Below are 16,548 nucleotides of genomic sequence, written 5' to 3'. Positions count from 1 at the left end.
TTTAATTCTTGTGTACTACAAGGGAATGTTACTGAAGTGGCCCAGCACACTCCATTTCTAGTAACAGGCAAGTGATTGAAGGATCTGTTTGCACCTCCTGAGCTTAACTGGGCACACGAGAAGAGGAAGGTTTGCTTTCTCTTAGAGCATCATATGGGGGAGGGGGAAGCTTCCCACCTGTAGGAATGCATAAAGCAGGTCCAAAACAGAAGCAAAAAGCCAGCAGCAAGGCAAATTCAAGAAATCTGTATTGTATATATTTAAACATCTTCTTTAAATAGGTCTTCACTTGCAATATCATTTTTAGTACCTACATTTGCATTTGCAGGCAGAGAGGTCTCTGTGTCTACAGCAGCATTTGCGATGTCACAAAGTACAGGTAAGATCAGACAAATGATATATTACAGGCAGTATTTTACAAAGCAGTCATGTTACAATCTCAATCATAAGATTTTACAAAGATCTTCATTAACCAGGAGGCTTTGTTTTAGACAGCACTAGCATAATCACTATTCTTATTTGTACAAAACCTGGCTCAGATGGTCTCTTTACCTGCCTAATGCCATGATACCCTTGCTATAGGAACTGGCTTCTCCAGTGTGGCATTGAAAGAACAGCTTGACAATTTACTGTGTCACTCTAGCAATAGACTGGGGAAGAAAAATAGAGACCACAAATAATTGGAGAGTCCTGGCTAAATCAGTGGCCTAAACCAGATTTCTAGGGCAGCAATAAACCTAGATGTCTTTGTAAAATCAGATGTCTAGTCAAGTAACCAGTACAGATCACAGCACACTGAAGCCTCACAAGGAAAACCCATAATTAATCCTTGTAATACAGCTCCTACCCATGTGTGACTCCTCTGAGAAGCTCTTCTCTGATATATGTGGCCACATCATGCGTCATCCACAATCCTGTTCTTCTCTAATGGGCCAGCCGGGAGGAGCGGCCAGCCCTAGCGATGTCTGGCTGAGAAGGAAGGAGTTGGTCTGGTTTGTACAGTTCTGCCATGCAGAGTGTCTCTCAGCAAAGCAGTAGACGATAGGCTGTGGTGAGTAGCAGGTTGGCTTTTAGGTTAGTGCCCTGGTTCTAGTCAGTCTCATTCACAAAAGGTCAGAGTTGACTTTTTGATTCAGTGTCGTAACTGAAGCTGAAACCTTTGACCAGCCTGGAAAAAGTGAAAGGGTGCCACAAATACCTGTCACAACCATACCTTGTGTGCAGATGGCCTGGAACAGCCTGGCTGTTGAGAGGTACAGACATGCCCTTGCCTGTCCCACTGTGAACTGCTCTGTCCATCCTATTGGGAGTTTGAATAAAAGCTGGAGGAGCTGAGTGCTGCTGGGCCAAGTACATAAGTGATTAAGAGTGAAAATTAGTCGGCTATGCAATGATCAAGCAGTTGCACACATGGCTTTATCTGAAGATCAACCACCAGCCAGGTGGAAGGAACTCACTGAGAAAACTCTCTCAGGTATACTGCAGAGAACTAGAGGTTTTGCACAGCCAGGATAAAAATGTGTTGTGCCTGGCTTGAAGCTGAGGTATGGAGATGTCTGCATCTGGAGGCTGGAGCTTGCTCTCTTAGGTTCTTTTTTCCCCTTAGCTGAAACTATCTGGCAGTTGCAGATAAACTCAAGGTGATTCCTTGAGTCCTCTGTTCCTTTATCAGAGGCCACACACTACAGCAAACTCTTTCCATGTTTTATTCCAACTTTGTATGAGACCAGGGTCCTCCAGCTTCTTGGACTCCAGAAGAAAATATTTCACCATGGCAACAATTAGACACTGCAACAATCTCCTGGGGGACCAGAGGATTCCCTTACACTGCACAGTTTTACGAGTCAGCTTGGCAGGGTGCTGAGCCATCGCATTTAAATTATACTATTAACTAGCAAGGTTGGACCAGATGATCCTTGAGGTCTCTTCCAACCTTGCTTCCTATGATTCTATGCCAGTGTGTTTGGAGGGATGCAACATAGTCAAAATGTACCTTCCCTCTGACTTAAAAAAATACAGTGAAGGGTACCCTTAGCACTGATAAAGAAAAACAAACCTTGTGAAATTTGCACACTGGGAGCTGATTGAACCTTACTTTCCCCCTGGCCTCTAAGCTTGAGGCTTGATGCACTTGCAGATGAAGGGTTATCCATTTGCTAGCACCCTGGAAAGCATTGAAAGTGTTAATTCTAGGTAGCCTTTTTGGTAGTTTGTTGTTTGGGTTTTGCCTTTTTTTCTTTCTTTCTTTTATTTGATGGCTGGGCTTGAGCCCTCTGGAGCAAGCGCTGAGGTGACATGCTTTTAAAAAGATCCAGGATACCCAGAGCAAGCACGTGCTCACCTCATCGATTCCGCCTGCTGCCAGAGGAATCTTCTAAGCTTCTGCTTGCTTAAACACAAGGTGAAGCCTGGGTCTGCAACACGCTCCTTCAAGATATACTTGGCTGAAAACACCCTGGGAACCCAACCCCATCATTCTTACCTTAATGTTTTCATGATGCTTTGTGCTGTTTCACCACATTACAGTTTTTGCTTAGTTCACACATTCTCGGCATAAAGTTTGCATTTTGTTTCTATGTACACCTTAAGAATACAGCAGAAAGTACCACTGCTTAGCACATGAACAAAAAATCACATGTCATGAGAGGTTTGGAAAAACACCTGCATGCTAAGTTATATACAAGCCTGGGAATCCTCTTCCCTTGGACATCTAGCACGTTACTCCCCAGAAAACCAACCTGTTTGTCTTTAAAAGTTGAAGGATATAAAGTGTGCTGATGAACAACTTGAGGGGAAAAAAGAACAATCCAAATTCCACTTTTAATTTGAAAACATGATGGGAAGGGTCACTGTGTGACGCTGGCAATTGTAGTTTGTTTTCAATCCACTGACCCTGAGGAAGGAACAAGTGGATCTTGCAAGTCCTAGTGGGGTATTTCCCCAGGAAGATGTGATTGTGGTGTACTCGCATTGTGGGTAAGTGTGCTGGCCCAAGGTGCACTACATTGTGTACTCCCATACATAAAAAACCTGCATGTGTAGAAATGTGGATTCTGGTGCTTGGTACATAGCTTTTGAAAGGTAGATATTCTCAATTCTCAGGGGTTTTTTATTCCCCTCTGATAAAAAGTCCACATCAATCAGAAGCTCAACTGACTGTTGCAACAGTTTGTGTCTTCCCACCTTCCTCTCCTTCGGCTCCCTCGGCGCCTGCTTCCACCTGATTGAACTTACCAATCTTTTTCAAATTCTCCAGTGCAGACTTGAAAGTGTCCTTCAGGCTGTTCTCCAGGACCCACCCTTCGCTTTCACATTCAGGGTCTTCAGGATTTGTAATGCTTTCTAGAGAGGTGTGCAGAAGACGCAAGCCAACCATCACGGACATCTGTATCGTGCAATGGAAAAGACAGAGAGCATCAGGCGAACTTTATACCCTTGTCCACATCTTTCACTATCTGCTGCTATCAGCAGTCCAGACTGGTAGCTTCAGCAAAATGCCAAAGGCTCCAAACAACTTAAGGTCTGTGGGAATCCTCCACACAAGAGGAGATCCTGAACAGCCTTCCTCCTTGAGATGGCCAGGAGGGATGAGGGACAGCTGGTGGGGGGAAAATGTCCCTTTGCCAGTTAGAAAGGAGAAGGTGGAGGTCTGAATTCAGTGAGCACCATGGGAAGGGTGGTGGTTGATAAACAGTAAGTGGGTGCCTCAACTTACAAAGGAAGTATGTGCTGGCTGCTGAAGAAACAGCAGCTCAATGTGGCCATGTGCACAAGGAGCCTTTCCATACATCCTTTCATACGGCTGGTGCCTCCTGGAAAATGTTAATGACACCACTGCTCCTGTGCACTAGATATCCATAAGGCTCTTTATATGTGCAACACTATCCTCTCAATTTTAACTCTAAATATTTTCACTTCACATTGACCTTAATATGTTTAGCAAGTGCATTAATCTGATCAAGGAAATGCATTCATGAATTGGCATCTGTGCGGAGCAGAGCGGCAGCAGGATTCGAGCCATCAACTTGACTGCTTCACATCCTGATTTGATACAGGTATGTGCAAACAAGGAAAAGAAGGGAGAAGGTGATCTGTGTCTGTCACTGGCTCCATCTAAAACAAATTTCTATTTCTAATAAAGTCCTTAGCAATCCCAGCAGCCCTGGCCCAGACTTTCTCCACTGCATTATGCTAGTGTAACACCCCTGATGCTGGCAACACCCCAAAGCTGCCTCCAGAGGGAAAGAATGTTTTTAGCCAGTCTCCTGCCTTCTGACACCCTTCAGAACAACCTGACTTCCACCATTGTGGTGCTTTTGAAGAGAAGTGACAGATCTGTGAAGGAGAGAAAGAAAAGCAGTGCTCAGAGGAGTGAGGTGGTAGAACAGGTGCTAAGGATGGGGCAGCAGTTAGACCAGTTCAGTCTTTTGTGTGATAGTTAAAACAATGACTGAGACCACTTATTGTTCACAACCTCATAGGATTTGTTCTCTAAGGGAAGAATGATGCCTCTCTACCCAAATTGCCAAGGAAGTGATTACCTCTGGTCACCATAAACCCTAATGGTTCAAGAGGCCTTCATCCCAGTGTGATGCTTACCTGGTGACACGGCTGAGGCCACAGGCAGAGCTGCCCTGGACCTGAAATGTGCTGCTCTCTGTTGAAGCTTTTGAACTAGAGATGCAGAAAGCTTGCAGACTGTCATGTAGTGTTACAGCACCAGGCACCTGGGCAGATTTAGATTTGGGATTTGGCCACATAGCCTGGCCAACAGCAAAATTCACATGTGTCTTTCTGACTCATGGGACTGCTCAAGCATGTGCTTTGTGGACCATTCATTACCCTATCTATCCTGGCCATCTTAGAAGACTAAAATTACCATTTGGTTACTCTCAACATTTTCAGATGTTCATGTTTCTTTGCCTTCACTCAAGACCAGAAAAGTAAAAAGCATTGCTCAAAGAAACTTCATCAAATGCTTCCATATCCAAAGGCAAATTTTCATCCTGTTTAGCATATGACTACGTGACTTGCAACACCTTGGTCCTCCTTTGAGTTTCTGCTGGCACTGGATCTGGAAGAAGTCTCATTTTGTGGTGGATCTACCCAATATTATGATGATTTAAATCAGCTCAACCACTCTTCTACCAAAATCATAAGAAGTGACACATCACACTAGCCTCGGGATTTAAAGCCTTCAATGTCTTCCTTTGAGCTCCAGTTTTGCTGCTTTCAGTCACAGGACAAATATCCTTCATATTAGTGGCTGTTGCAAATGAAGATTAATAGGTCTGGATGCAAAAGATGGCCTCAGTGTTGCTCTATACTTGGACCATCAGTTCATCTTCAGCAGGGAAGGAACACTCCCCCACACCAGCATAGTCTGGGTGTGACTGGCCGAAAGCAGCTTGGCAGTAAAGGGCTTTGGGGTCATAGTGGACACCAAGTTGAACATGAGGCAGCAAAGTGCTCTGGTGTCAATGAAGGTGCATGGTATCCTGGGATACGTTAGACAAAGTATTGACAGCAGGTTGGGGAAGGTGATCCTATCACTGGACTCAGCACTTGTGAGACCACAGCAGGAGTGCTGTGTCTGGTTCTGTGCCCCTCAGCGCAGGAGGAATGTGGGATTACTGGAGGGAGTCCAAGAAAGGGCTACTGAGGCAAGGAGGAGATTGGAGCAGCTCTTCTGTGTGAAAAGGCTGAGAGAGCTGGGAGTGTTCAGCACGGAGAACAGATGGCTCAAGGGGTATGCAGAATATGTGCAAATACCCAAAGGGAGGAAGAAGGAGCCAGGCTCTCTTAAGTGGCGTCCTGCAGTAGGACAAGAGGCTGTGTGCACAAAGTGAAACACAGAAACTTCTGTTTGAATGTTAGGAGACACTTCTTCGCTGTGAGGGTGAGTGAGTGCTGGGACAGGTTGCCCAGAGGAGTGTAGGAGTCTTCCTCCTTGGAGATACTCAAAAGCCATCTGGACATGATTCTGGACAACCAGCTCCAGGTGCCCCTGTCTTGTGGACAAGAGTCCCTTCCAGCCTCAACCAGTCTGTGCTTAATTAAAATCCATCAGTGAAGGCCTGGGCCTGAGGGTCCCCAGAAGCTAGCCCAGTATTGCTGAGTGATGATTTCCCCTGGCCAATGGTCAAACAGCCATGCAAACTCCTGCCAGTTCACATCAGCTTTAAAGTGGCAGGAACAACATATGTTTCTCAAGGGCTAGCTATCAGCAGACTGGGCTGGTGCATCTCCCTGCACCACAGCATGCTCAGCTCCTCACTCTGTGCCAGTAGATCAAACTGTGTCCTTCTGGAGGGTCCCTGCTACCAGTGGGCTGCTTTCAGGATTATCAGGAGTTCACTCCTAGTATTCACTACATCAGAGAGTTTACTCTCCAGCACATGGTGTGCAATGCACCTTCAGATCGTGTCTCATAGCATTCCTGGGTTCACACCTCCTGGAGCTTGGTGCTGGGCTCCCTCTGTGGCACCATATGAATGTCAGGCCACTGCAGTCAGTGGCTGTGACTGATTGAGAGCCACATGTTTACACAGGTGAAGGACCTGGAGGACCTCAGGAACTGGCTACTGCCTTCCCTTCCTTTTGAAATGTTTCATTCAGAGCACCCTGGAAGCCCCCATTTCCTCTTTGCTGCCCGAGGCAGGTCAAGAAGCCAGCCAAGCTTGCTCTACTTTGACCTTCTGCAGCAAAGCCCATCTGTTTGCCAGGCTTTACCCTGAGGCGGCTTAGCCAGAGCAGGGAGTGATCTTTTTTTGTCACTCTCATGACTGGTTATCAGTCATGGGAAGCCTACAGATTTGCCAGTAACAGCAGCATGTGGGTAACAGCATATTTCCAGAGAAGATGACATGCCACTTTGTTTTTGTTTTTCCAACAGAAATGTTGACACTGAAATAGGTTTGGTCTTCCTTGCACCTAATACAGCGATGTTAAACCTATGTGGCCTTCCCTGAGGCTCCTACACCCATTGGACATGTTGCATTTTTCCACAGCTCAGAGTAACAGCTGCAATTAGTGTTTCTCTTCATGCTCTGTCTCCACTTCCACACCTCAACACCACCCCCCCAGCTGGAAGAGTCCTCTGCTCCCAGAAGGACTTTGCTGGGGAGATGCTGTGGCCATGCCACGTGGCCTCAGTTCACAGCAGCTCCATGTGCAAAGCAAATCAGGCTGCTCCTTTGCTGTTGAACTTTCCTTTAACTTTTCAGCAAGACAGTCAAAGGGAAAATGGGGAGCATGGAGCCAGAGGCCCACTGGGTCACACACTAGTCAGACCCACATCTTGCCTTGGCCAGGAGTCGAGGCCTCTGCTGCATTTCTACTCAGTACAAAACTGTTTCCTACCCTGACTGCAATTTAGAGACAGTAGTTATATTTCAAAGGGGACAACATTAGTATTTGGTTCTTGCTTTGCTTCCTTCCTTCAAAGTCTGCCTTCAAAGCAGAGGGAGTTTGAGACCCAGATCCAGTAGAATACCAAGGAAGTCATAAATATTCAGGAGAGACAACTAATAGAACCCAAGATTGTCGTAGTTCTTTAAAGCTTTGCCCTGAGTATCTAATTGCCTGGAGAGGGGGGGAAAAAAAAAAGCTTGCCTTGTATTTTGAAAAAGACAAGGAAGAAAAGAGAAGATTGTATTTCTTATTATGCCAAAAGAAAACCCTAACTGTACTTTGAAGAGTTAGAAAACCAACTGTATTTTTATCACTGCTGTTAATGCTAACGCACCACGGTCATTACTCTCCTACGAGTCAACAGAGGTGTGTTTACAGGCCCCTAGCCATGGCTGCTCACAGCTGGCATTAGTATTTCTGTGCATGGTTCTGCCTCTGCAGTTGAACTTCCTCTCTCTTTCAGAACTTTCTCTTGAATCTAGGCTGAGGCAGGAGCTCCTCTTTCTTTCTTTAGCAGAATAAGAGCACTTCAAGGAGGTAGTTCGTTTCCCTGCTGGGCAGTGAAGTTATTTTTACATAACATAAAGTAACCTTATGATGCTTTTTCCAGTTCACAGATTACGTGGGTAGGTGTGTATCTTCTAAAAAGCATCTTCACTCCCAGGAGGATGTAGGCCAGTAGTTTTATCAAAATATAATGGATATTTTTTTCATTTCCATTTATCTAAATGTTTTAAAGCTGGGTGAATCATTTAAAGCAGGCAATGCCATTGTCAGCAGCCCTTTCAAGGGTTAGTAAGGATCTTCTGCACTCCATGTCTCACAGCGAGCTGCACTCTCCCTGTTTGCTCTCTAGTCCTGGCTACCTCCATACCCAGCACCTCACATGCCAGCCCTCATGCCACGGCCAGCCCAAGCTCCCTTCACACTAGTATTGATTAAACACTCCAGCTAGAATGCTGGCCTTCTCCCAGAACAGAAGGACATGCTTTCCTCACATCAGATGAACAGTATTTTAGCAGCAAAGCTGCACTTTGGGTTATGGTGCCCACAAGCCTCTTGTCTGGGCTGCATTAGCCCCTGTTTGTTTGGGGAAGCAGAATAGAATAAAGTCAGTTCATCTGCTTCACCTAACCCCCTTCTTATTTCCAAACATATTGGTGGAGCTGGTGAAGGACCTTAAATCAAATGCTGCCTGTGGATTTAGGTCTTATTTTCATCAGCACATAAAGCCCTTAATGGCACTTTCTCTCCCACAAATTACTGCCATCTTAGCCTGAAATGCTGCTTTGGGAACTAATGGTGGGGCACCTAAAATTCATGCATCTGCACAGCTGAGTCTTCACATGCTCTTCCCTGCCCAGGACTCTGCATTTGGCAGAAAATTGGTCCCTTTTTCCCCTCTTGCTGTGAGATAGTTGAGGCTCTGACCCCCTTGCTCTGAAGGGAGGGTTCTGTAATCTAACCCAAACCTCATGCTTCCCAGCTGTGTCTCCAGCCTGAGACCTTTCATGTCTCACACAGATGTTCACCATTAGATGTTCTCCCAGCCAAAAAACAGTGGCAAACAAGTTATTTTAAATAGATATGACCTTTAACTCCAAATCCCATGCTGAAAAACACTGCCCCCCTGGAGCTGGCACTGCAGCAGAGCCGAGGGAGGAGGGTTACCTCAAAAAGCCAGACGAGGAGGACAACAGCACCCATAGAGCTCATCATGCTGCTGTAGTACTGCAGGAGGGCTTCCCGGCAGCCACGGCGCCAGAGGTTCAGCTCCTCTGTTTGGTAGTCGTAGCTGTAGTGAGCTGAGTTGTTGGTGACCTGGTACTGGATACAGGGCCTTGGGGAGCTGGGGTTGCAGCAGCTGAAAGGGACGCCATCCACCAAATACCTTCCATCCACATTGCTTTTGATGCGACTATGGGCAAGGGCAGAAGGAAGCATGAACACAAACACACACATATAAAGACACACTGGAGCAAACTGGCACCAGAGAGGAAAGCAAAGACACTGCAAATTTCCCACTGCCTCCTGGCCATGTAATTTCTCTGCATCTCCTGTCCATATAGCAGTGTTTGTCCTGGGCATTTCTCCTTCCTGCAATCCTTTTCTATGTCAAGGCTACCTTGAGTCTACAATTAGCTCTTCATGATGAAACCATGCCCTCTTGGGTCACTGCTTCAAAGACATTAATTTTTAGATGAGTTGCAGGGAGAAAGTTCAGGAGGGGCAGTCAGAAAAGGGTGATCACAGCACAGTAAGGGTGGAAGAGAGAAGCTGGAGGTGACCTGAGCTTGGAAAAGGACCCACAACAGTGTTAGGATGCACCACATCCAGCTCAGCCATCGATCCAGTAAATCTAATAGCTTCTCTTTGATGATAATAGCTCCAGGAAAGGGATATGCATTTATTCTTGGCTTGGGAAGGCAGCCAACACTTAAAACATCAAATATGCTTCAGCAACAGGATGCTGAAATATTTCTGAGTCCTTGCAGTAGCTCACCAACTGTTGCTCGTTTGGGACTGTGGTGGCTCTACATAAATAGCCCTTTATTCTGTTGCCTTAGGAGGGGTTTAGATGCAACACTCTTAGAAGCATACCTGCAAAATATATATGTATGGCACTGCACAAAACCCAAAAGCAAGCCCAAGCTATAATAAGAGGACTGCAACTCTACAAAAAATGCCATTTTGCTTAGAAAATGACAGAATGATCACCAGTGATCTAGAAAGGGGGGCAAAACTCTGAGCTGCTTGCAGCGCTCTGTGTGGATATTTAAAAGCTGTGTCATAGAGAGATGATTGCAATTTCACTTTATGCTCTGACCTAAATATATCTAAACACCAAATGCAGCTGAGGTTTCATCTCTAAATGTGAAGTGTGCTCAGAGTTGGGTCTAATTTCCATCGATGTGCAAATGTGCCACTATCTGCAGAGAGATTAGATTATGCCTCTGCTCTACAAGTAACGTAAAATTCATATTGCTGGGGATGGGCCCACACCTTCCCTAGAGCTAGGAAGAACCTTGCTACTGACTTCACAGGGCCCAGAATCTCCCACTAGGAATGTGAGCAGAGATTGTGAACCACTGCTAGTTCAAGTTTGGAGACTTGATGGGGTGCTTGGTGCCATGGTTTAGTTGTTTAGGTGGGTTGGATTGGTTGATGGGTTGGATGAGATGATCTTGAAGGTCTCTTCCAACCTGGTCTATTCTATTCTATTCTATTCTATTCTATTCTATTCTATTCTATTCTATTCTATTCTATTCTATTCTATTCTATTCTATTCTATTCTATTCTATTCTATTCTACTCTACTCCTATTCTATTCTACTCTACTCTTATTCTATTCTATTCTATTCTATTCTATTCTATTCTATTCTATTCTATTCTATTCTATTCTATTCTATTCTAACCTTTAATTTACTCATTAACATCCATTTGTGGATTTTTAATGCCCTACTTCCTGCCTCAGTCATACAAAGAAATTGCCCTGAGCCTCAGTTACAAACAAGATAACGTTCATTAAGGACAATATAACCTTGTTTTCCCTCTGTGCTTTGCCCTTCCTCTGCTGCTGGATTAAGTTACAGCTCTCAAATCTCCATATAATACTGGCAAGGTGAACTTGTTCTGTTTTCAAGTAGTTATTTATACTCATGGACATAACTTCCCCGATGTCAACGCTCCCTTGTTAAATAGTGACTGTATCTGTCAGAACCCTGCAGTGCAATAGGTTGAGTCTGTAACGGGTTTGACTACAAAGTTCTAGCTCAGAACTGCAAAAACCACCAGACCACCCAACCAGTCAAAACAACATGCAGAGAGACACGCAGGTGAAATACCATTACCACAGCCAGGCAGGGTCACAGCAGATGACTTCAGGCATTTTGAATGAAGGCAGTATGCTTAGAACTCAGATTGCTTCCAGTTTACAAGACCCTCTGTGCAACCAGCGAGTACGAACGCTGATGAATCAAGTTTCTAAAGCACTCTGACTAGAGAGCTCCTCACCCATGGTTAATATTTCAACATCTTGTGGGCGTTTAGGTCCAGTGCTCGGTTTTTAGTTCGTTTGTTCTCCTGTTTATTTTTCACTTGTGCTTACTGCACCTAACCTGATTTTGAGATTACTGCCTCTTTAGGCACTGACATCAGAGGTATTAAGGTGTTTCTGGTCAACAGTCTGTTCTGATTTGTATGGAAAAAAATCAGTGCTGTTTTCAGAGGAGGTTTTAAAGAAAACATGTGGCACAAGTATAAGTACTGAAATCAAAGTTGGTGAGGGGCTTGGAACACAAGCCCTATGAGGAGAGACTGAGGGAGCTGGGGTGGCTTAGCCTGGAGAAGAGGAGGCTCAGGGGTGACCTTATTGCTCTCTACAACTACCTGAAGGGAGGTTGTAGCCAGGTGGGGGCTGGGCTCTTCTCCCAGGCAACCAGCACCAGAACAAGAGGACACAGTCTCAAGCTGCACCAGGGGAGGTTTAGGCTGGATGTTAGGAAGAAGTTCTACACAGAGAGAGTGATTGCCCATTGGAATGGGCTGCCTGGGGAGGTGGTGGAGTCACCATCATTGGAGGTGTTCAGGAGTAGACTTGACAGGGTGCTTGGTTGCATGGGTTAGTTGATTAGGTGGTGTTGGATGATAGGTTGGACACGATGATCATGAAGGTCTCTTCCAACCTGGTCTATTCTATTCTATTCTATTCTATTCTATTCTATTCTATTCTATTCTATTCTATTCTATTCTATTCTATTCTATTCTATTCTTTGATACTGAGCTTGGGTTTAGACAGAGGAGAATTGGCAATGCATTTGGTTATAAGGGATTCTGTGGGAAGGTTGGAAGACCAATGGATGCTGCCAATATCGCCACAGCAGCGAAGTAATCCATTGAGTGGAAATAAAAATAGGAATAAAAAATCGACCCTCCCAAGCTAGTGGCAAAGCATTACTGCTTCCATTAAAACTGGTATCACCTGCACACACACAGGGAATTCTTTTTTTAGGAGCTTAATACTTTGCATGGGAATCTGCTTTAGGAAGATTTCCTTGATCTTCACTATTCCTATCCACCATCCCTTCACTGTTTCAAGGTTTCTTAAATCTTCACTATTCAGGTGAAGCTCTGATACTGTCCTGTTGGTTTGGGTAGTAGGAATGTGTGTGGCTTGTATTTTGATACTTCGTGGGTTTATGTTCTGGATAATGTCAGAGGAATTTGTCAGGGGAGGAAGCAATCTCCCTGATCATTTGGGATGCTTATTGAGCGAGAGTAGAGAGAAAACCCAGTTTATGGATGGGGCACTATGAGCCATGGTTTAGTTGATTAGATGGTGTTGGGTGATAGATTGGACTTGTTGATCTCTGAGGTCTTTTCCAACCTGGTTAATTCTATTCTACCTAGAAATATTATAAGAACCCCTCTCCAGTTAGTGTTTGCTGGGACATACATTTCTTTAGTATAATGCTGATAAGATAACGATACTACACTAGAGAAGCCCCACTAAGTCACTTACTCTTTCACTTCTTTGGAGCTGAAGTCCAGATATCTGTTGCTGATCCACTGAATTTCAAACCAGTCTTTGAAGCCGCTGTTCCCACAGCATTTGAACTCAATCTGAAGCATGTCAATGGTCTTCTTCATGAAGCATCTTCCAGGGGTGTCTGTGTCCCGGTAGAACTTCATACCGTTCTTGAGCCCCTGTGCCAGCGTGCTCTCCAGAGAGCCCCGCATGAGGAAGCAAATCAGAGCGACAAAGAAAAGGAGTATGTTAAAGAAGAAACACAACGCCAGGTAAGGTTTCAGCAAAGGCTTCCACTTGGCAAACTTAGCGGGATCCAGAGAATCGTAGCAAATTTTGCCAGCAAACCCATTGAAGGCGCAGGATAATATACCCATCAATATCAAAGAATTGGGCACAAAGTGGCTTTCAGAATTGTCCATCACTTCGCTTCGCTTCCGGAGCTCAATCTTGAGGAACAGCCCCATGCTAAACACGAGGATTCCAGCAAACACCGAAAACCAGTTCATGAGCCATAGTCCCTGGGCTAGCTTTACCCGCTTCTTCTGATTGAATTTGACTTTCAGCAGTGCCATCTTCGGAACGTGAGACGCTGGAAGATTTCACAGCCCGCAGCCCTCTTCTTGTTGCAAGCAACGCGAGCAAGAACCATTCAGGCACTGGAAGAGACCCCAAGCAGCATGGCGGGAAGCGAGCCACTGCACGGTCCTTTCATCTTGAGCTCCCCCCGGTTAGGATGCCAGCAAGTAAAATGTTCAAAGGTCCCAATCAACAATTTCACATCAATGAGAATAATGGGAAATTTGCACCTACAACTATTTCTGGTGGTTCCTTCCAAGCAAAGGAGAAACAGTCTCAAGGTTTCAAATTGTTTGATCTCGATCTGCAAGACGTCATTCTAATACCTTTAATCAGTTGATCCCATTAGGAGACATGTCTGTCAACAGATGAGTGGAAATAATCCCTCATTTTACTATTGAGTAGATTTGTACTTTCTTATGATAGGCTGCTGGGCAGAGTGTGAAAACCCAGAGGTATAAAAAGATCTTTGCTGCCAGAAGAATACGGACCCTTTGAGGGAAAAGGAGAGGTCTGACATTAAAAAAGGCTTCTTGAATACATGAATATACTTCCCCTACATGATCCTGATTTATTCATATTTGCAGCCAAAACCACCTTTCAAGTCCTTATCCTTCTGGGCTGACCCAACATGACATCTGTGGCTTATACATTCTGGAAGCAGATAAGCATGTAGTTTACGGTGACCTAAAAAAAGCTAAGCTTGGCATTTTGTATTTACTTCCAGGGCTTGTACCATCTCTGGGCCTCGGCAGGAGGGAAGGAGAAAGGAAAAGTTCAGAGAAACTCAACAAATAAACTCCTGCCTGAGATCTGGAGATGCTTTTATAAAAAGGGATCCGACGTGATCAGCTTACTGCATAATCATGGGGCCTTGGAAGGGGGCAGGGCTGCCCAAGGAGAACCAGGAGCTTACACCACGGAGGAATTTGACCCAGCAGCTGGGGAGGGACCCTCAGGCCGTGTTCACTAACCAGGGTAAGGGAGGCACCCCTGAGGGACCTGCAGCCTAGCTCTGCTTTCACGCTGTAGTGGGCAGAAAAGGAGGGATGCCAATTCCTCCTTCAGTGGTGGCCTTGCTCCCTACAGCACATGCTGTTGCAGGCAAGCAGGGATGCTGTGCTCTTGCTCCTTCCAGTGCTTTAGAAGTTCTACGCGTTTGAAACACCACCTCCTGCTCCCCCTTCACCCTGCAGAGGTTCAAAGCTATTGGGGAAGTTCCTGCACTGGCTCACCACCCACTGCACTCACAATTAGCCTCAGGCAACCTCAAGCAATGTAAAATGAAGCTGTGGGTGTGTGAGGGCGTGGGTGCTAATGCTGCAGGTGAGGAAGGAGCAGCCCCAGGAGAGGGACCGAGAGGCTATGCCCTGGCCCAAGCCCGCCTGACCTGCTGCCGCTGGAGTGCTCTGGGGGCATCCTCTAGTGGCTGCCAGCAGGATGGCCACACAGACCGGAGGGGAATGCCAAGGCATCAGCCCAGGGGGAAGGCATGCACCAGAAATGATAATCGTAACTGATTTAGTTTTAATGCACTGAAACCTCTGATTTTGGTAGTCAGCTGCTGCAAGGTACCATGGGTGCTGCTCATGTACTGTTTAAGATCCTGGAATATTAGAGGTTTCTTAATGGAACCTTTGAATAGAATCATAAAAGCCCTCCAGTAGGAAGAGATCTTTCTGATCAACGAGTCCAACTATTAAGTCTGCCAAGTCTGGTGCTAAACAATATCCCTCAGCACCACACCTATGCATCTTTAATTGAGTAAATACAAATGCTGTATCAAACTGGTACTTTTTCCTGTGCTAACAGGTTGTTGCAATGGACCCTTCCTGGCCCATCCAGGTGCTGCTGCAGTGACCTGGAGATGAGATGGTAACTAGGGTTTTCCTAAAGTGGGCCTGGTTTTTGCATTGCTCCTGACCTTACAGGTGAAGGGGGAATGTGTAAGGGGAAAAGAGGAAGGCAGTTATCCATGGGGGCTACCTTCTCTTCTGGCCACAAAGTGGACACAAAAGGCTGTTTCTTGGAAGAGCCTGTTAAGAATTTTTGTGCCATAAGCCATAGCACTGAAATAACATCTTGACAAAATCCTCCATAACCTTGCAGTGAACATTACTACAACTCACTGACTCCTCCAATATCCAGCTAGGAAATACAAGATAATTTGGAAGATGCATTTACCTGACATCCTGCAGTCCATTCTAGACAAACAAACCTGAAACTATTTCTTGTTAGTGATGACAGAATGAAATTCCAGTTAAAGTGAAAAAGAATTTTTCACCAGCTCTATGGATCATGAAGATACACATTGAAATATGTTCTGCAGTGCAGTGAAAAGGACAAGAAATAGTAAACCTGCCCATAGCAGATACAAGCTTGATGCTGCTCTGGATACTGGGAAGCTTATATTCAGGAATACAGATGATGGGCTGAGTATCCATTAACTTTATTAACATGAAGATGTAGCAAAACCACAGTATCACAGTATCACAGTATCACTTAGGTTGGAAAGGACCTCGAGGATCATCGAGTCCAACCTATCAACACAGACTCCATGACTAGACCATGGCACCAAGTGCCACATCCAATCCCCTCTTGAACGCCTCCAGGGTCGATGACTCCACCACCTCCCTGGGCAGCACATTCCAATGATGAACAACTCTCTCGGTGGAGAACTTCCTTCTCACCTCGAGTCTAAACCTCCCCTGGCGCAGCTTGAGACTGTGTCCTCTTGTTCTGGTGCTGGTTGCCTGGGAGAAGAGGCCAACCCCTTCCTGGCTACAACCACCTTTCAGGTAGTTGTAGAGGGCAATGAGGTCACCCTGAGCCTCCTCTTCTCCAGGCTAAACAACCCCAGCTCCCTCAGCCTCTCCTCATAGGGCTGTGCTCAAGGCCTCTCCCCAGCCTTGTTGCCTTTCTCTGGACACCTTCAAGTGTCTCAATGTCCTTCTTAAACTGAGAGGCCCAGAACTGGACACAGGACTCAAGGTGTGGCCTAACCAAAGCAGAGTACAGGGGCACTATGAC

At 45.6% G+C, this 16,548-nt stretch overlaps 1 protein-coding gene across 1 annotated transcript; it reads right to left on the bottom strand.

Annotated features, from left to right (window-relative positions):
- Window positions 1-244: 244 nt before the first annotated feature.
- Window positions 245-13,833, bottom strand: PRPH2 (peripherin 2). The gene is made up of 3 exons (XM_068165096.1): window positions 12,934-13,833; window positions 9,085-9,331; window positions 245-3,385 (listed from the first exon to the last, which is right to left on the bottom strand). Exons 1-3 carry the CDS (start codon window positions 13,512-13,514, stop codon window positions 3,149-3,151), a joined length of 1,065 nt encoding a protein of 354 aa, XP_068021197.1. The 5' UTR covers window positions 13,515-13,833; the 3' UTR covers window positions 245-3,148.
- Between the last annotated feature and the right edge of the window lie 2,715 nt (window positions 13,834-16,548).

This window comes from Melanerpes formicivorus, unplaced genomic scaffold, assembly GCF_026170545.1.
Source record: "Melanerpes formicivorus ecotype bairdi unplaced genomic scaffold, bMelFor1.0.p_v2 SCAF_84, whole genome shotgun sequence".
In the NCBI taxonomy this organism is placed as follows: Eukaryota; Metazoa; Chordata; class Aves; order Piciformes; family Picidae; genus Melanerpes; species Melanerpes formicivorus.
Note: the sequence above shows the minus strand (reverse complement) of the source record. Positions and strands in the feature narration are given on the sequence as shown.